Below are 18734 nucleotides of genomic sequence, written 5' to 3'. Positions count from 1 at the left end.
AATAAAGAGTTAAGTAAGAACTATTTAACACTATCAGCTCCATTTGTGTTTGTTTAAGTGGAAGCGAGACACTGCTTTCAAAAAGGTCTCCTCGGCCAACTGATTCCAGGATGGTCTTCTGCCTCCACCATCAGTCAAGCTTTGCCCTGGAGTAACCTTCTCCAACCTGGTGTGATGCAGACGAGATCCAGCAGCACAGCTTCCTTGAAAATGAGAACTCCGGAAACTCTCTTTTCCTTATTTTATATCAAACTTACGCAAAACAAACAGAGGATATATTTCTGCTGATAGAACTGACTGGGAGAGAAGACCTATCTACTACTAACCAAAGGCATCACATGATGTTCAGTTTCACATTCCTAAGAAAAACATCAACCCTTTAGAGTTTCAACACGGTGCCCTCCAAATGTGTTGGACAACAAGTCCCAGAATCCCCCAACATATCAGAAGGGCACTAGGTTCAAGAAGTCTGCCCTGGACTGACTGGAAATGGTCTAGATCTTGCTTACCCCTGAAGACCAGAGGGCCTAGCCACCCCAACTTATTGAAGATGTCAGGAAGGTGCAATGAGCCATCATAATTACTTCGTTGTGTCTGCAGCCTTGTGAGAAAAGTTATTGTATTTATAGTGATGGTATTGTTGAATAAAGTTTAGATGTACCCTTTCTGCTTTTTGTGATTTGGACTTCTGTTCCTGAGCACGTGGCCTGTTTTACCCTTACACCAGCCTGTCCCAACCTGGCGTCTCCCAGATGTGTTGGACTACAGTTCCCATACCCCCCTGCAGGCATGTTGGCTGGGGATGATAGGAGTTGCGCCCCAACACATCTGGAAGTGGGAAGGTTCTATTAGGGCTCAGCGGGAGTGTTTATGGCCGTCTTCTCCTGGGCCATGACAGCGGATGACCCATCAGGAGGGTTCCAGGGCCTCCTCTCCCGACAAAGGGGGCAGACGATGTTCCAGGCAGATACAGGGGCTGGTGGGCAGGGAAGATCCCAGCCCACCAGAAGCAGCACCAGTCTTCTTGCACTGGGCTTTAAAACGGTATTCCGCACATGGTTTTACTCTAAACTCCCCCCCCCCCCGGGGTGTCTTGATATTTCTGGTATCAATTTCTTTCAAAATTCTTATACCCCTATTTCCTATTTATTTATTATTATTCCTTATTTCCTTCCTCCAAAAGACTGACAGAATTATATTTCAGAATTACAATTTTTGATCCCCCCCCCCAAAAAAAAAAAGTTAAACTGAATTCATATGTTTTGAAGTGGAAGTCGCAATCCCTGGTCTGGGGCCGGCCAGAAATAAAGTATTATTATTATTATTATTATTATTACTTCTTATCCCCTGTGCTCAGCCTATTGCGCCCCCCCTTGGGCGCCTCTCGGCCACCTCCGCCCCCACTCGGCAATTTCCGGTCGCTCCTGAGGAGGAGGAGGGCGGGCGAGGCAGGCAGGCGCCGCCGAGCGCCTCTTACTTCGCTCCCTTTCGGCGTTTTCCGGCCACCGCTTCCGAGCGCCGCCGCGGTGCTCTCCTTTTCCCGCTCCGCTCGACGCCCGCTGCCGCGAGCGCTTGGTTCCGGCTCTCCGGCGGTCCCAGCCGCTCGCCGGTTTCCGCCATCCGCCCGAGCGCGCTCCTCGGGAGGCTTCGGCGCCGGCCCCCTCCGTCCCGTCCCGGCTCGGCCGTTTCCGGCAGCCGTCGGGACAGGCTCGGCTGGTTCCGCCGGCCCTTGTTGTGGCTGGGCCTGCGTCTCCCCTCGGCGGCCAGGCGCGGGCCCGGCTGGGCCTCGCCCCCTCCCCGTCGCCCTCACCATGGCGGCCTTCGGGATCCTCAGCTACGAGCACCGGCCTCTCAAGCGGCCGCGCCTGGGGCCGCCGGACGTGTACCCGCAGGACCCCAAGCAGAAGGAGGTGAGGGGCGGGGGGAGGGGAAAGGAGGGGACACCCCCCTGGAATGGGGGAGGGGACGGAGAGAGGGAAGGAAGGAGGGCGCCCCCTGGGGGAAGGGCAGTGGGCTGGCACAGCGCCCCCTGTGGCCCGGAGGAGGAAGCGCGCCCCTGTGGCCGGAGGGGGGCACCCTAGCGCCCTCCAGGCCCTTGGCCGTGGTGCTGTAACCGGCAGGGGTGTGTGGCTCTGTTAGACCACGCCCCCCGTGAGCAGTCAAGCCCCCACCCCCAGCAGCTGGCAAAGGGACCCCTCCCTGGTGTCTTCCTCCCCCCTCCCCCCCAGACCCACAGGAAGGCCACACTTGCCTGTCTGGAGGGCGATTTGGCCCAGTAGCACTCTCTCCGGCCACTGCCAGCCAGATCCTTCCTCCTTCCCAACTGCCTACCCCCAGAAAACTCACAAGCAGGGCGTACAACAGCTTCCCAAACCATCTGTTCCCCCCCACACACCTGTTAGTTGAAGATAAGCTGCTCTTGGGCTTGGAGGTTCTGTTCTTGATCGCAGCAAATAGGTTCACATGGAGCCATGCCTTCTCCAAGCTGGCACCCTCCAGATGTGTTGGACTGCGTCTCCTGTAATCTCCCCAGCCAGCTCTCCTGGGTGGTGGTCCAACTCATCTGGAGGGCGCCAGACTGGAGAAGCCAGTCTTCACGTCCAGTCAGTATAGTGAGGCTTGTGATTTCATGGGCCAGAGGCCACATTCTCAAATGCATGATTTGTTAGGCTTGAAGATGCTGCAGAACCCTTTTTGTTCTTACCATGGCTATCTTTCTGGAATAGATAGACCTGTCCTCTGCAAATTAGTTGAATAATTTCTTTAAAGGTCCTCTATAAGATCATAAGAATTGCTTTACTTTTGTTCAGTCAAGCAACTTAGTTCAGCATCGTTTCCAATAGCTCCCACCCAAGTTTCTCCCACCCAGGAAGTTCACAAGCAGGAGGTGCATGGCAGGAAGAACTGTCCGCTCTTGATTTTGCCACAGCTTCTGGTCTTGGGTGCCTCTCCCCCTTATTTCTGCAGGATGAGCTCACAGCTCTCAATGTGAAGCAGGGTTTCAACAACCAACCAGCCGTCTCTGGGGATGAGCATGGCAGTGCCAAAAACGTCAATTTCAATCCTGCGAAGGTAATAGTCTGAACCATGATGCACTGAATTCAGCCTCAGCAATGATGATTGATGGCTGAGTCCAGACAACGAGAATGTGTGTCGTTGGTTCTGGGTTCTGTACACTAATCCTCTAAGTACCCATAGAAAACCAGATAACTAGTGTTTGGAGATATGGCTTTGCACTCTTTTGCTTCAGTGATATCCACTAGCTACCTAGAGCTTCCTGGAGATGTACTGGATCCGAGTTCCTGTTAGCTGAAAGCTACCTAGTTACCTTGGCAAATGTTTAGTTGATAGCAGCTGGGGGAGGGGTGTTATTTGGAGGAGAAAAAAAGGGGGTGGATGGATAGTCCTTGAGGCTGGGGGTGGAGTGAGAGTTGTGTGCAGGCTGCAAAGGCTAGCAGCCTTCACGAGTCTGGCTGTGCGTTCAGGTTTTGACATCTGCAAGTTCAGCTTGGCCTGGATTGTGTAACCTCCCTGTTCCTTCGAAAAGTGGGAGGTGGCTCTGGTCTTGGAATAGGGCTTTGCCCGTAGGGAGGGGGGCGTCCATTCTTGGATTCTCTTTAATAATGGAGATAAGCATGTGGAAAGACAAAGCATGTGGAATTGTTGAGATAAAGACGGCATGCACTGGATGCTTATGTGGGAAGGGAAAGCTGGGTGTTCCATCAGCATGCTGATAGCTGAGGGATGGATCTAAGCTCCTTGTTCTCTTTTCCAGATCAGTTCAAATTTCAGCAGCATCATAGCTGAGAAGCTGCGTTGCAACACATTGCCTGACACGGGCCGCCGGAAACCGCAGGTGAACCAGAAGGATAACTTCTGGCTAGTGACGGCGCGTTCCCAGAGTGCTATTAACAACTGGTTCAATGATCTGGCTGGGACCAAGCCCCTCACTCACCTGGCTAAAAAGGTACAGGACAGCTAAGGCTGCCAGGAAGAGGAGGGAAGTTGTAATGCAGGGTTGGCTGAACCATGATGTGGAAGCCCAGTGTGCCCCTTGAACCATTCAGGTGTAGCTATTGGACATTTGGGAAAGAAGTGCATCCAAAAAAGATTTGGACAAGGGCAGGGCTTCTCTAAGAATCATGGGCTGGGAAAGAAAGCAAGAGCAGACTGTGTGAAATTAGATGGGACAAGGGTAAACAGGAAGTATTTGGGGCCGCTTGGAGAAGCAGGAACAATCCAGAAGCAGCAGTATAGGATGGGATTTGGGGAAATAGTGAACTTGTGAGGGAAGGCTTGTGGCTGTGTCCTGCTATGGCTGAATCAGACCCGGCGTTAGAGCACATTATGGGGCAGTCCAAAAGGTAAGGCAACAAAGTAGGCGAGTGGTCATGCCCACAAGTTCCTGTCCAGTATGGGATCAGGCAAAGGCAGGAGTGGTCGAGATACAAGCCAAGGTCAAAGCGCAGTGAAGCAGTAAGTTACCATAAACAGTCGAGAAGCAGAGTCAACCAGGAGTCCAAGGGTCAGTAGGTCAATCACAAGGCTAGGTCCAGAAAGCAAGGCACAGGGGCTGATGAACAATGTTGTTCCAGCACCAGCTAGGCTAAAACTGAAGGCTTATATAGCCAGAGCTTTCTGAGACCCACCTAGGGTTCAGCTGCAGTGCATTACTGGCCCTCTGGCAAAAGGTCTATTTGGGAGGAAGGCCTTGCTCCCGAGGAGTCCTCCTTTGTAAGCGGCAACATTCTTGGTCGCCTAGCCTCTGCCTCAGAAGTGGGACTCCCCTCCTCCTGTGGGGATGGACTAGTGGTGATCTTCTCTGGGGGCCCAGGTTCCTCAGATCTCCTGCTGTGGGTGGCTGCTTGTCATTGTCTGTCTTTGGGAGCTCCAGCTCCTCCTCAGAGGAGGATTCCTCCAGCAGGGGCACGACTAGCTGTGGCTCCAGGCCACAAGATGCCTTATTCAAATGTGGCTGCTTGGCTACCTCTCTCTCAAAACAAAACCGGAGTTCTGCACTCCTTGGTTTGCATATTCTGCCCACGGCCTCTCTCCAAGTACAGTGTCTGGTGTGAGACAGCCCCCCTTTGATTCCACCTCTCGTTCTCCACCCCCGGCAGGTGCCCATCTTCAGCAAGAAGGAGGAGGTCTTTGGTTACCTTGCAAAGTACACTGTGCCCGTTATGAGAGCAGCCTGGCTGATCAAGATGACCTGCGCCTACTATGCAGCCATTACAGAAACCAAGGTGAAGAAACGGCATGTCGTCGACCCGTTCAGCGGTGAGAGTTGCATCTGGTCTTGCAAAAGCCTCCAGGATCAGGGCAGCGTTTGGGACTGGGCTCATGGGCGTCTCTTGGAGTTTTCTTCGTATATCTTCCACACCTCATTATTCTTCAGAATCTCTGGCATTTGTTGCCATTTCTTCCCCCTGTTGCCGGGACAGGGCCAGCTTGTGCCACTAAAGTTGCAGCTCAGTTTCTGGGTCCGCAGTACGAGCTGGCTGCTTTCCATTCGCCTTTCTTGCTCTCCTCCGTGGCACAAGAGTTAACAAGCTTGATTGCCCGCTAGCCAGATCCAGCCCTGTCCCCTCCTGCCTTCCCTTCCTACTGTGCCAACAGCTGCTCTTTCTTCCAGAGTGGACGCAGATCATCACCAAGTTCCTGTGGGAGCAGCTGCAGAAGATTGCCGACTTCCACCGGCAGCTGCTAGCACAAACCTGTGGGTCGCCCTCTAGCCTCATGCCCCAGGAGGTCGAGCACTCTGTGAAGCAGTGGGACTACAATGAGAAGCTAGCCATGTTCATGTTCCAGGTGAGATGGGGCGGGGGGAGGGGGAAGGGGAAGGGGCAGCTCTTTGCTTTGGCTGTGCCAGGCCTGTTCCTCTTGTGTGGGGCTGGATGCTTAGGTCCCCCTCTCAGGTGGCAGAGGGGCCAGTGAAAGGCCTGCACTCGTTGCCTGAGACCGCCTGTCTGCTCAACTGCCCCTTTCCTTCCAGGATGGGATGCTGGACCGGCATGAGTTCCTGACCTGGGTGCTCGAGTGCTTCGAGAAGATCCGGCCAGGCGAGGACGAGCTCCTGAAGCTGCTCTTGCCCCTACTGCTGCAGGTCATCTTGCCCTTTACAGAAGATCAGTAATAAACAAGACGGTCCCTGCTCTCCCTCCCTCGGGCTTACAATCTAAAAAATACCGCACAGCAGGAGAGGGGGAGGGAAGGGGGAAAGCAAGCAAACTTGGGCGCCACTTCTTAAACTTACAGAGTCCTTATAAGGACCAGCTGGAGGGGAAACACTGGAGGAAGGAGAGGAGCCAAACGGTAGCTGGCCTGTCAGCTGAGCTGGTGGAGGAGCCCTCTGCTGTAACTTGATACAGTGGCTGCTGTTTGGTGGCAGTCGAGAGGGCGCGGGGCCTTCTCTGCCACTCAGTAACAGGATCCGTCCATGGCACTTCTGTTGTGAAAGAGGATTTTTGCCCCTAGTTCCTTGTGCACCAAGTTGCTTTTCATCCAGGGGGAGAGGGTGTTCTACCCTGGCAATGAATGGGTTTTCCTTTCTCTCTCTCTCTCTCTCTCTCTCTCTCTCTCCCCCTCCAACAGTATTCCGGCGAGTTCGTGCAGTCTGCGTACTTGTCCAGACGCCTGGCCTACTTCTGCACCCGCAGGCTCGCCATCCTGCTGGACAGCACTGGTGGGCACCCTGCCCATCACCTCGCGGCACAGACTGCCCCTGCGCTCCCTTCCACGCCCACCCCTCAGCCGGCTGCAGGGAACTCCCCTCCCAGTCCCTTCAGCGACCTGCTGCTGTGTCCCCAGCACCGCCCGGTGGTGTTTGGGCTGAGCTGCATCCTCCAGGCAAGTCAGGGTAGTGTGATCCCCACTAGCTCTATGCAGTTGTCTGGCAGGGAGGGGTGTGTGTGCGTGCGTGTCTAAGTCGGGGGGGGGGGGCATGTTTGCTATCCTGGAGAGTTTAGGCACCAGAAGAAAGGGGGTATTAATAGGACACTGCCATCACAAGGGGCTTAGGGGAAATCCCACAAAAATCTGTTCTCTTACTGGCTTGTTCATTTTAGCAGGATGGCAAGTGGAAATAGGGAGTGCCACAGATTTCCCTCAGGGTGAGAGGGAATCTTGGGTAAAATGGGAATAGTTAATCTAGACATGTTTTTTATTATTATTGCACCGTGTGTGTAGTGCTTTGCAGATGACAGATCCCTGCTCTGAGAGGCTTACAGTGTATAATTTAACACGAAGAGATTACAGAGGAAGGGGACAGAGATGGAAACCTCTGGGCTAAACAGGAAGAACAGGCAATTATTGTAGTTGCGCATACACTGGCTTAGTTACAGCTTTGTGGGATGCTTTTAACATTTTCATGCCTGTGTGCGCATCACAGAGCATCAGGGGAAGACTGGGGAAGGCTCCAGGGCCCTTATAGCACACATAGAGCAACGGAGGGAGGGAGGAAAAGGGAAGACACTCTTGCTGGCGTTCCAGGAAACTCAGTGCTTCTGCATTGTCTCTTTCTCTCTCGTCCATCTTTAGAGTATTGTCCTGTGCTGCCCCAGCGCCCTCGTCTGGCATTACTCCCTCACCGACAGCAGAATAAAGACTGGCTCTCCACTCGACCACCTGCCCATCGCCCCCTCAAACCTGCCCATGCCTGGGGTCAATGCAGGCTTCATGCAGCAGGTGAGCCTCCGGGCCCAAAGCCCCGTCTCGACCCATTTCCAGTCCTGTGGCCAGCTGCGGAAGCTGAGCCACGAGAAAATGATGGCCCCCCTGCCCCCATCCCTCCCCTCTTGAACATTTCTGCCAGTACTGATGAGGCAGCATGACCCCTTCCATGCTTCTACCCCCCCCCCCCAATCACACCATCTTTTCTGATGTTCCTTCCTTGTCAGGTCCGAGCGAAGCTCCGGGAGATTGAGCAGCAGATCAAAGAGCGGGGCCAGGCAGTGGAGGTGCGCTGGTCCTTTGACAAATGCCAAGAAGCCACTGCAGGTAGCCCACATCATGACTCCTCCACACTTCTTCCATATCCCTCAAAGGAGCCGGTTTGCTCTCCTGTTATTCCTGCTTCCTCTCTCTCTATTTGCTTGGCCGTCTCTCCTCTTCCTTTGACCTTGTGGCAGAGATGAGTATTTCCTTGCGCTGTTCAGGTCCCCTGGCTCTTTTCCTTCTAGCTGGGGAGCCCTCTGGCTTGGTGTCTGAATCCCTTTTGTTTTCCTGTTCCATTCCAGGATTCACAATCGGCCGGGTACTGCATACTCTGGAGGTCCTAGATAGCCACAGTTTTGAGCGATCAGACTTCAGCAACTCTTTGGACTCCTTGTACAACAGGATATTTGGGGCAGGACCAAGCAAAGACAGTCACGAGGTAGGCACTCTTAAGCGGGGGCAATGGTGGTGGGGTGGCTGTTGGGTCAAAGCGGCATGAGCTGTTTTCTGTCTGTGACCAACACTGTTGGAGGCAAATGCCAGAGTGTTTAGTAGAGGGTCAGAGAATATGGGTTTGTCGCTTGGACTCCTGCTAAATCCATAGTGTTGCTTTCCTCCTGTTGCAGGATGCAGCATGTGACAGCCTCACAACGAGCGTGCCAAAGCACTTCTTGTAACAGGCTGTGGAGAAGGTGGAGCGAGAGAGAGGCGTTTCTCTCCCTTTCTGTAATGCTAGAGGAGAGGTCTGTCTATCAATGGCTGTTAGCCATTACGGCTAAATGGATCCTCCTGATCGCAGTTGCTGGAGTTGGGGGCAAACAGTGGTGCAGGGCTCAGTTTTGAAGTGCAGCTGCTCATCATGACAGTCCCCCTAGCTACACCCCAAGGAGAGTCTACAGCTGCTGGCAGCTGCATTGATCCATACCAAGACACCAGTTCTAGCAGTTTTCATCTCCACCAGGAGCACCTCTTTTGCCAAATGAATGGGCCTTATTTGGCCATTTAGGACCAAGCCATCCCAAAATATTTCACATGACAATAGGGAACGACATATAGTGGCTGAGGAAATGCATTTCTTCCTAGCTACTGTGAGGACTGCAGCTCAGCTCAGAGGGAGCGGGGAATTGGGGGGGGGGTGCGGCAGGTGGTGTCAGCGTTTCTGCTAATCCAGAAGTGCTGGTGCTGCGCCCCTTGGACCCCTGGCTCCACTCCACCTCCGGGGCTTGCAGTGGGAGAGGGCTGTTGCCATCATGCTGCGCTCTCAGGCTTCCTGGAGGCATCTGGTTGTCCAATGTAGGAAGCAAAAGCTAGATGTTGTGAGCCCAGCACAGTCGATCCAGGAGGCTTCTTCTGGTGCTTGTTAGGTCCGCTTCTCCCACAATATGAGGGATGGGATACAACAGCTGTTGCTGCTTCCCTGAACTTGCATGCTGAGCAGTGAGCTTGCATGATCTCTGGCCCTCTGCACAGACCTTTCTACCCTGAGCATTGGGGGAGGAGAGCACGATGTCCCAAGAGCACGTGGGTGGGAATGATTGAAGCCTGGAAGCCTTGGAGCCCTTCTCAATCTGCAGAAAGGAGTCTGTGACCAGCCCTGGCACATCCATGCTCTACACAGCCCGTTTCTTGACAGATTTCCCCCGATGATGATGCAGTCGTGGCCTTGCTGTGTGAGTGGGCCGTCAGCCACAAGCGGTCTGGGCACCATAGGGCAATGGTTGTGGCCAAGCTGCTGGAGAAGCGGCACTCTGAGATCGAGGCGGAGGTGAGTGCAGGGCGTTGCCAATTTATTTATTTATTTATTTATTTATTGCATTTATACCCCGTCTTTTTTCCTCTTGCAAGTTGCCAAGACAGCTGTAGGGCGAGCTGGGGTGCCGGGGAGGCTCTGTAAGGAGTCCAGCTGTTTGTCTAAGAGCTGTCACTAACCAGGTCTCGGAGGACATAATGATGTTCAAGATCTTAACTAGGGCTTGAGTCCAGAAGTGACATTAAGTCTCACAGTGCATCCTTGACAGATCACAAGATCATCTTCTCATCCCTGGAAACCTTCTGCCCTGCCTGCTATGTACAGAGTCCTTGTGAGGATGACTGGGGCAGTGGCTTTGTTTGCTGGTTTATTTTTAAATTTTGTGACCTGTTTTTCTGCTAAACAACAACAAAGAAGTATCCAGAGCGGTTCAGAAAATCTCAATAGCAAACCTAAAACAATCATAAAAATATAACCTAATACAGTAGAGAGAATTAAACAAGCAAACCCCCAGTAGGTTAGTAATAACTAATAAGTCCTAAGCCTTCTACCCTGAAAGCTCTTCAAAACAAGGCCAGGAGAGTGTGGTGGAGGTGGTGGGAGAGACAGACCTACTAGCTGGGAGAGTTCCAAATCCTGGGTTCAGTAGCCAAAAAGGCCTTATTCTGGCTCACCCACCCACCTAACCTCTGAGTGTGGGGGGACCCAGAGCAGAGTGTCAGCTGATTAGGGAGCAGGAGCAGGCCATCATGACGATATCCTGGTCTGACGTTGTGAAGCTCTAGGCCAGTCCTGGGCGGAAGGCAGATCAGGGTCTACCAGTAGATCTCTGGGTATATCACCAAGGGCTTCTGGATCCCAGTTGTTTAACAGCAGCAGCAACAAAAAGGTGTCTCCTCTGCCTTTCCAAATTACACTGTTGAGACGGAAGACGGAGTGGATGGTTGTGTGACGAGACTGTGAGCTCAGTTCTGGTACTGAGAGCAAATTCTTGCATTCAGCATGTGTTCTGAGATACCCGTGTTCCTTAATACTACGAGTATGTGTTGTTCCCCTGCCCCAAGCCACTATTTTGCATCAGGCTCTGGCCAGTGGATTTGAGTAAAAAAAACAATTTTTTTTTGTTTTGATTGATCAAAAACAATTTGATTGGGGGTTTGAGTAAAAAAAACAAAGTGTATCCCACAAGCCTGGAGCCTGCCCACCCCTTGATTTGGAGCCCAGATGACGGGCTGTTGCTGCATCCAAAGCTCTCCTGGAAGAAGACACATTGTGAGGCAGACCATCCCTGAAAGGTTTTCCTTCGGGGAGGAAAGGAGACCTAACTGAATCCTGCCCTTCCTTTTTCTCCCCAGCGGTGTGGGGACTCGGAAGTGCTGGACGAAAAGGGCTCCATCTCCTCAGGTTCCCTCTCTGCAGTCAGTGCTCCCGTCTTCCAGGACGTCCTCATGCAGTTCCTGGACACTCAGGCTCCTGTGCTAAGTATGGGCTTCGCTGGGGTGTCCCCGGGCCCCAGGCGGCAGGCTGGCTCCCGCCACTCGCTGGGGAGGGTTGCCTTGTCTCCACCCGTCCTCTTTTCACCCGGAGCTGTGCCGGGTGGGCGGGGGAGGCGGCTTCCTTACCCGCTCCCTCTTTGCCTCTCCTCGGCAGCCGACCCCAGCAATGAGAACGAGAAGGTGGAGTTCTTCAACCTGGTGCTGCTGTTCTGCGAGCTGATCCGGCACGACGTTTTCTCGCACAACATGTACCTGTGCACGCTCATCTCCCGCGGTGACCTGGCCATCGACCACGGCCCCCGACCCCCCTCGCCCTTCGACGACCCTGCCGAGGAGCACGACAGGAAGGAGCGGGAGGGCAGCAGCAGTATAAAACTGGAGGTACAGGCCGGGCACCGGCAGGACAGGGGGCGCTCCCTGCAGGGTCCCGTGGGGCTTGCTTGTGGGGCTTGCAGGATCTGAACGGCTGCGCCTTGTTTCCTGTCTCTCCCAGGACACAGGCCTGTCAGAGTGCCAGATGGACATTGACCACAACTCCAGTGTGATTTTTGATGACATGGAGAAGACAGACTTCTCGGTACGACCCCCGCCAGGCCCTTTTGAGCCCTGTTTTTCTCACTTCAGGAGATAAAGCTTTTTCAGTTCCCCCCTCCCCCCAAAAGCATCTGTGTGGGAATGCTGGAGGGACAGTGACGTATGCCACTTGCTTTCCTCTGCCTGGTGTGCTTCAAATGGCAGAGAGAGAGGGCATCCCATAAGAATGTCACTCCACAAACATCCTTTATTTACATCTCCAGAGAGGCTGCTAAAGTCAAGGATGAGGGGTGGAGCGTGGCATGGCCAGAGTATCTCTCGTGGCCTTCCATGGGGGCAAGGGTGGGGATGGTCAGATGGCCCTGGCAGTGTGAACATGGGTGCAGTGGGAGAGACAGAAGCAAGTCGTTGGGATTCTTGGTAGCCAGCTGGCTTTCCTCAGCCTCCCCCTGCTCCCTGGTGCTTGATGAAAGGTGTGCGGTGAGTGGTAGGCCCTGCATCTCTTGGCCAGGTGATTCACAGCCCTGCTTTGGTCTCCTTACTGGCTACTTTTGTGGAGTGATCCTTCCCTGCCAGCCTGCACTGCAATCTCACCTCAACTCATGTGTCTCCTCCCCCACCAGATGTTTTCTCCTCCCATGCACTGTGAGACCAAAGCCAGCCCTTCCCCTGAGAAACTGGACCCCGACAAGGAAAGCAAGCCTCTTCCAAAGGACAGGGTTGCAGATGGGATGCTGGCATCGCTGTATGACCAGCCTCGGCACATCCAGTACTCCACGCATTTCCCCATCCCTCAGGTAGGAGGGGAAACAGCCCAGGACTTGCATTGGAGGCTTTGGGTGTTCTGTGTGTGTGTGGTGCTTTCAATGTGGCTTCAATATTTTAACAGGGGTTATTGCTTTTATGTATTATTGTTTTTACTTGAATTGTTCATGTCTTGGTGACATTTGTGTGAAGATGATATATAAATATTATTAATAGAAATAATGCATACATTAAAAATGCTTCTTATGCCTGAAGCCTGCTGGCTTAGCTGAGCTTTGTGGCTCCAGGCTTTTAGCAGTGGAGAAGTCCATTTGGGGATTAAAAAGATGCATATCTGCTCCTTTTGTGCTGTAGGATTCCCTCCTCACCCCTTCCTTCCATGTGGATGAGGTGCCACTGCTTTTTCCTGTTACTGCCTCCAAACTGTTGAGGTCTGGTTTACAGATGACACTTCTAAATGCTTGTTGAACGTTTCTGGAAATCCAGTCACTTGTTCTGTGCTGCATTGTATTGTCCTTAATTCCTTTCTGAGTCAAGACATGAATGTACACATGCTTGCATCCCCTAAAGACCATAAGTTGGCTGTCCTTTTCTTCCAAGACCTTGGGAACTAGTAGGACTTGGCTGCCGACAAAAGGCAATTTGACATGTGACCCAAGCAGAAGCTTGGAGGCCGTTGCTTGAACTGTGATCTAGTCCATGGTGCAATATGGCCTGAATGCCACTATGCCATAAAATATTTACTCCACTAGCTACCTGATGGTTGATGTGCATTGATTTTGGGAGCAGCTCCATGTTCTAGCGCCTACTTTGCAGGCAGAAGTCCCAGTTTGAGCCCTGGCATCTAGCTAAATGGTCCAGACAGTAGGTGGCACAGAAGACTTCTCATTTCTGGAGACCCTGGAGAGGAGCCAACAGCCAGAGAAGATCATAATGGGCTCATCAGCACCCCCAGCTTGGTGCCATCTAGTTGTGTTGGACCACAACTCCCATCGTTAGGAGAGGGGTTATAGCTCAGACGTAGAGCCCCTGTTCTGCATGCAGAAGGTCCCAGGTTTGATCCCAGGGATGGTTAGGAAAGAATCCTACCTGAAACCTGCTGCTGCCAGTCAGTGTTGACAGTACTGAGCTCGGTGGGCCCAGTGGTCTTATTCAGTATAAGGCAGCTTCTTGTGAGCGTTCATTTATTACATTTCTATACTATCCAATAGCCAAAGCTCTCTGGGAGGTTTGCAAAGATCAAGAGACCTTCTAGCATCCTTACTGAGATATGTGCCTCACTAGCCACTGCTTTACTGAATCCTTGCACACCCTGTGCCCTGGCCCTTGCACTCCTGGGGGGGTTCACAGGAGAGGCACTGGCCCCTTGCATCAGTAACAGGAGATGCTCCCCATGTGGCAGCAGCTGACGCCCATCTCTCTTCCCATGCCTGGCTTCTCAGGAGGAGTCGAGCAGCCACGAGTGTAACCAGCGGCTGGTGGTCCTTTTTGGTGTTGGGAAGCAGCGTGATGAAGCTCGGCATGCCATCAAGAAGATAACCAAAGACATCCTGAAGGTGTTAAACAGGAAGAGCACAGCAGAGACAGGTGTGTGGAACACCTGCAGGACTTGCGCACAAGCCATCACCATGATTTCTACCTTGGGGATTGGGAGCGGGGAGTCTGGTGCACTGGACAAAATAGTAACAATCTCACCATAACACCATCCTGGTAGATTACTATGACGTGCCTTACCTATGAAAATGGGTTAGAAACTACAATTATTTCACATTATGGTGGTGCTTGTAGGACCGGTTCTTGAAAATACGCAAGTGCATTAATGCTCAACACTTTTCAGAAATATATCTCTTAATTTAAAATCAATTATAAAAGCACTCAGTCATCATAGAACAATTTGAAAAATAGTATATATGGCATAACCAGTTTTTAAGAAACCAAGTAGTTTGTTGGTCTCTATATATCCTTTTAAAGTGGGTTTGTATTGTCCGTGTTAAATCTCTTCAGTTAGACAGAAATTATGGGACATTATGGCCTTGTGCTCATGCGGTCTTTCTTTACCCCTCCCCCATCCCCACATGAACATAAGAACATCGTTCTCGTGTCCTACGTGTGGTTTTTCCAGAGGTAGCTGGTTGGTCACTGTGTGAAGAGAATGCTGGACTAAATGGACCTGTGGTCTGATCCAGCAGGGCTCTTATGTTCTTACGACAATGGAAAATAAAATGACTTCTTTTGATGTTGACATAAAAACAATCACATAGCAACAAACAGAACCCAAAAGGATACCAAGATATAAGAAATCACAAATCTTGGCTTCAAAGAAGGAGGAAAGTGGAAACTGCCAAAGTTATGCCAACTTTTCTTGGTTAGATTTCTTGGCTCTAGGTCATTCCTGAGTCACTGAGAATGAAACTAGATAACCTGCCTTTATCAATACTGAAGGACTGAAGGTGTGTGCAGAAGAGATCATTATGTCTAGGAAGAGCGGTTGGCTTTGACCTATAAAGCCCTGAGCAGCTGGGGACCAGGTTATCTTCTCCAGTCTGAATCTGTTAAGGTCATCTTTTGAAGCCTTCCTCCTTCAGAGGTTAGGTGAACCTCGACTGGAGCCTGGGCTTTTTCTTTTGTGGCACCCCATCTATGGAATGCCCTGTTCTGGGATATTCAGGTGCCTTCTGTAATATGTTTTAGGCACCAGGAAAAAGCTATCCTATTTAGAGAGGGTCTTGGGTGTGTACTATTGTGGGTGGGGGCAGGTGGGAGGAATTATAGACTGTTTTTGAATGTTTTCTGCTGTAAACTCTTGCTTTTTGGTCTTGTGATTTGTGATCACTTGATACTTTATTAATTTTGTATTAGTTTCCTACTAATTTGTACTGCTTTTAGTTTTATGTAAGCCACCTTGTACATTAATGTAATTGAAAATGTGCGATATACATTTAAAAACAACTAAATTGGGTGGCGAACCGTTTTTCTGTTGATGGCGGAATTCCCTCAGGAGTAATTTGTCAGGGGCTGCCTGCCAGCTGTGGGCTGGGCCAGGGTCAAAGTGGGCAGGTCCCCTTCCCCCCTTCCCCCCCCACTTCCATCCCGCCCAGCAGAGGCCTGAAATGATTGCTTGCAGAGGGCCTTTGCAGTTAGCTCAAGGGCTGCATGAAATTACTCTGAGGACCACCAGACGCCCACTTCTGAACTAAACAACGGCTATCCTGATTTTGTCTGGGCTTTGACAGGGGGAGAGGAAGGGCAGAAAAGGAAGAGGAACAAGCCGGAGGCCTTCCCAACCGCTGAAGACATCTTTGCTAAGTTCCAACACCTTTCTCATTTTGATCAGCACCTTGTTACCTCTCAGGTATGTGTCTTGTGAGTGAGGACAGCAAGCTCCTTTATTCATGCACCCTTTGGCAGTTCGCCATCAGACAACAGGGAGGGCGCATAGCTCAGTAACAGAGCATATGCTTTGCATGTATGGGCGGGGCGGGGCGGGGGGGGGCAGCCTTTTTTTCCCTGAAGGCTACATGCAGTGCTGGTTGGTGGGTTGGGAGCCACAGACGCTCGCATGGGCGCACACATGTATGTGCACACACACTGTTCCTCCAGCTGCTATTCAGCACACAGGGATGAGGAGGTTTAAATTTCCCCTTCCTGCCTACTGAGATTGGGGGATGGGATTGCTGGGGGGAGTTTAAAGCCGCTGTCCCCCACACTCCCAGCAGTCCTGATCCAGATCACTGTTTCCTTGTTATTAGCAGCAAGGAAGCTGCAATCTCTGCATTGGGATCACTGAGAAGGGGGCGAGGTTGAAGCCTTTCTTCCCCTCCCAGAAACTGTGATCCAGTTCGCTATTTCCTCGTTGCCATTAGCAGCTTGGAAACAGTGACCCTTGCATCATGATCCGGGGGGGGGGGGGTTTCAACCTGGCCCCCCTCCCAGCGATTCTGATCCAGATTGCTGTTTCACCACTGCTGTTACCAGCAGGGAAACAGTGTTCTGTTGTCCGCCCTCTAGCTGATGGCTGATCAGCTGGGCAGTGGGGAATAGTGGCTGGAGTTCTGTGGGCTGTACAGAGAGCAGCCAAGGAGTGTGGGTTGCCCATATGTGATACACAAGACCCCAGGTTCAATCCCCAGCATCTCCAGTTCAAAAGATTCGAGGTGGTAGGTGATGAGAGAGAGCTGTTGCCAGTCAGGCCTGTCCTAGATGGAGCCCTGACCTGACTTCCTATGTTCAGCTGTGACTGTTGGCCCTGCTCCCTCACCCCCAGGTATCTCGCAATGTCTTGGAGCAGATCACCAGCTTTGCCTTAGGGATGTCGTACCACCTGCCTCTGGTGCAGCACGTCCAGTTCATCTTTGACCTAATGGAGTACTCGCTCAACATCAGTGGGCTCATTGACTTTGCCATCCAGGTGCGTGTCTTGGAAGGTGGGGGTGATACCTAGGGAGGTGGTGGGCTCTCCCACACTGGAGGCATTCAAGACGAGGCTGGACAGCCATCTGTCAGGGATGCTTTGACTTGGATTCCTGCATTGAGCAGGGGGTTGGACTCGATGGCCTTGTAGGCCCCTTCCAACCCTACTATTCTATGATTCTATGATTCTATACTGAAAGCCACCTTAGTACCCCTCCATGTTTTGTTTCTTTTGCAAGGAGGTAGAATGCTACTATATATGTTGCCCTTGCCCTTGCACTAACCTCATGACTGGTTAATATTATGTTGGGTGGCCAGTGCTGGAAACAAGATGCTGGACCTAATGGCTCCTGGGCTTGATCCGGAGGGGCTCTTCTTATGTCACCAAAGCCAAAGGCTGTAGGAATGAAAGGCTACAGATACAAGATAGCAACTTGAGTTTATGAACAGATCAAAACTGTACCTACCAAACATGCAAGCAATATGCATAAAATATTTGCACCTTCTAATTCTCCTGCAATAACAATATAAAACTGAGAGTGTTTTCTGATGTGGGTCCATTTTCCCATTTTAGAGATGGATGGTTTGGTGCTGCAGGAAAGAGCCTTGTGTTTGCAAACTCCCTACTCTTCCTTGTTATCACAGTTGAAATAACAAACCCTGAAGCTGACCTGCCTTGTGATAAATCCCGTAGCTTTATTTAGATAAAGCTCAAGTAGGCTTTAGCATTAAAAAAGAATCCATTGTTTGCTGTTATATCTGAACTGGCAAACTGTGGTTTGGGCTTGTCCTCCAAACCAGGACTCCAAGCCATGTTTTGAAGCTGGTTTGCAGTTCTGGTTTGGAGGGCATGGGCAAGCTGTCGTTTGCTGGTTCAGAGGAACAGTAAACTATGGCTTGCACTAACATGGAAGTAAAACCAAATCAGCATGTGGGGTGGGGAGGGGAGAGGATGGACCAAGGCCTTCCTCTCTTGAACTACTCCAAGCTCCTTCCTTCTCAGATTGGGAGCCAGTCTGCTCTGTCACTCTCCTCCTCCCACCCATTTCTCCTGTGTTCTCTCTGACGCTGTGTGTAGTTGCTGAATGAGCTGAGCGTGGTGGAGGCAGAGCTGCTGCTGAAATCCTCCGACCTGGTGGGCAGCTACACCACCAGCCTGTGCCTGTGCATCGTGGCTGTGTTGCGGCACTATCATTCCTGCCTTATCCTCAACCAGGACCAGATGGCCCAAGTCTTTGAAGGGTAAGGCCTGGTGTGTCTCTGCTCTGAAGGGGCAGGGCCTCCCATTACCTTGGGGTCACATTTGTGATGCTGCCCTGGAAGGAGAGAGGCTCCCTAGCCTTACTGCTGGAAACTTCCATGGGGTTGGGGGGTGGGATACAGAGGCTGTGCCACCGGGGGCTGAGTCCACCAGCCATTTTCATCCTGCCGGATGAGGGGGCTGCATCCTGTTTCCTCCCAGTGCAGCATCTCTTCTACTCCTACAGGCTCTGTGGAGTGGTGAAGCATGGCATGAACCGCTCCGATGGTTCTTCTGCAGAGCGCTGCATCTTGGCCTACCTCTACGACCTGTACACATCCTGCAGCCACCTCAAGAGTAAATTTGGAGAACTATTCAGGTGAGCATCGTCCTGGCTGTAGGATTGCAGCCCCGAGGAGAACAGGCAGCCTCTGCCTGGCAACCCAAAAACAGTCGATGAGCAGTGCTGGCTCCAGGTTCTTGGGGGCTCTTGGTCTAGACACCCCCCATGGGCCCCTCCCTCGGGGGGTCTTCCTTCTCACCATCATGGTTGCCAGTTGCTCTTCCTCCTCTTCTCCCTCTTGCCATTGCTCCCACTGGCTTG

General features: G+C 51.9%; 1 protein-coding gene across 11 annotated transcripts in view; it reads left to right on the top strand.

Annotated features, from left to right (window-relative positions):
- The first annotated feature begins 1174 nt into the window (after nucleotides 1–1174).
- Nucleotides 1175–18734, top strand: part of MED12 (mediator complex subunit 12) — a 37892-nt gene continuing 20332 nt past the window's right edge. For all 11 annotated transcript variants that reach the window (XM_084813505.1, XM_084813503.1, XM_084813500.1 and 8 more), the window contains exons 1-20: nucleotides 1175–1910; nucleotides 2968–3072; nucleotides 3776–3967; nucleotides 5121–5280; nucleotides 5636–5811; nucleotides 5996–6106; nucleotides 6595–6849; nucleotides 7540–7686; nucleotides 7899–7998; nucleotides 8238–8374; nucleotides 9569–9700; nucleotides 11041–11167; nucleotides 11336–11562; nucleotides 11675–11758; nucleotides 12339–12512; nucleotides 13923–14067; nucleotides 15714–15832; nucleotides 16745–16888; nucleotides 17969–18132; nucleotides 18378–18509. In XM_084813505.1, the coding sequence (XP_084669631.1) occupies nucleotides 1812–1910; nucleotides 2968–3072; nucleotides 3776–3967; nucleotides 5121–5280; nucleotides 5636–5811; nucleotides 5996–6106; nucleotides 6595–6849; nucleotides 7540–7686; nucleotides 7899–7998; nucleotides 8238–8374; nucleotides 9569–9700; nucleotides 11041–11167; nucleotides 11336–11562; nucleotides 11675–11758; nucleotides 12339–12512; nucleotides 13923–14067; nucleotides 15714–15832; nucleotides 16745–16888; nucleotides 17969–18132; nucleotides 18378–18509 (2930 nt within the window). In that variant the 5' untranslated portion in view covers nucleotides 1175–1811. The remainder of the gene's footprint in view (nucleotides 1911–2967; nucleotides 3073–3775; nucleotides 3968–5120; nucleotides 5281–5635; nucleotides 5812–5995; nucleotides 6107–6594; nucleotides 6850–7539; nucleotides 7687–7898; nucleotides 7999–8237; nucleotides 8375–9568; nucleotides 9701–11040; nucleotides 11168–11335; nucleotides 11563–11674; nucleotides 11759–12338; nucleotides 12513–13922; nucleotides 14068–15713; nucleotides 15833–16744; nucleotides 16889–17968; nucleotides 18133–18377; nucleotides 18510–18734) is intronic.

Source organism: Heloderma suspectum, chromosome 9 (genome assembly GCF_057233095.1).
Source record: "Heloderma suspectum isolate Gila_16-S chromosome 9, 16-S_ref, whole genome shotgun sequence".
In the NCBI taxonomy this organism is placed as follows: domain Eukaryota; kingdom Metazoa; phylum Chordata; class Lepidosauria; order Squamata; family Helodermatidae; genus Heloderma; species Heloderma suspectum.
Note: the sequence above shows the minus strand (reverse complement) of the source record. Positions and strands in the feature narration are given on the sequence as shown.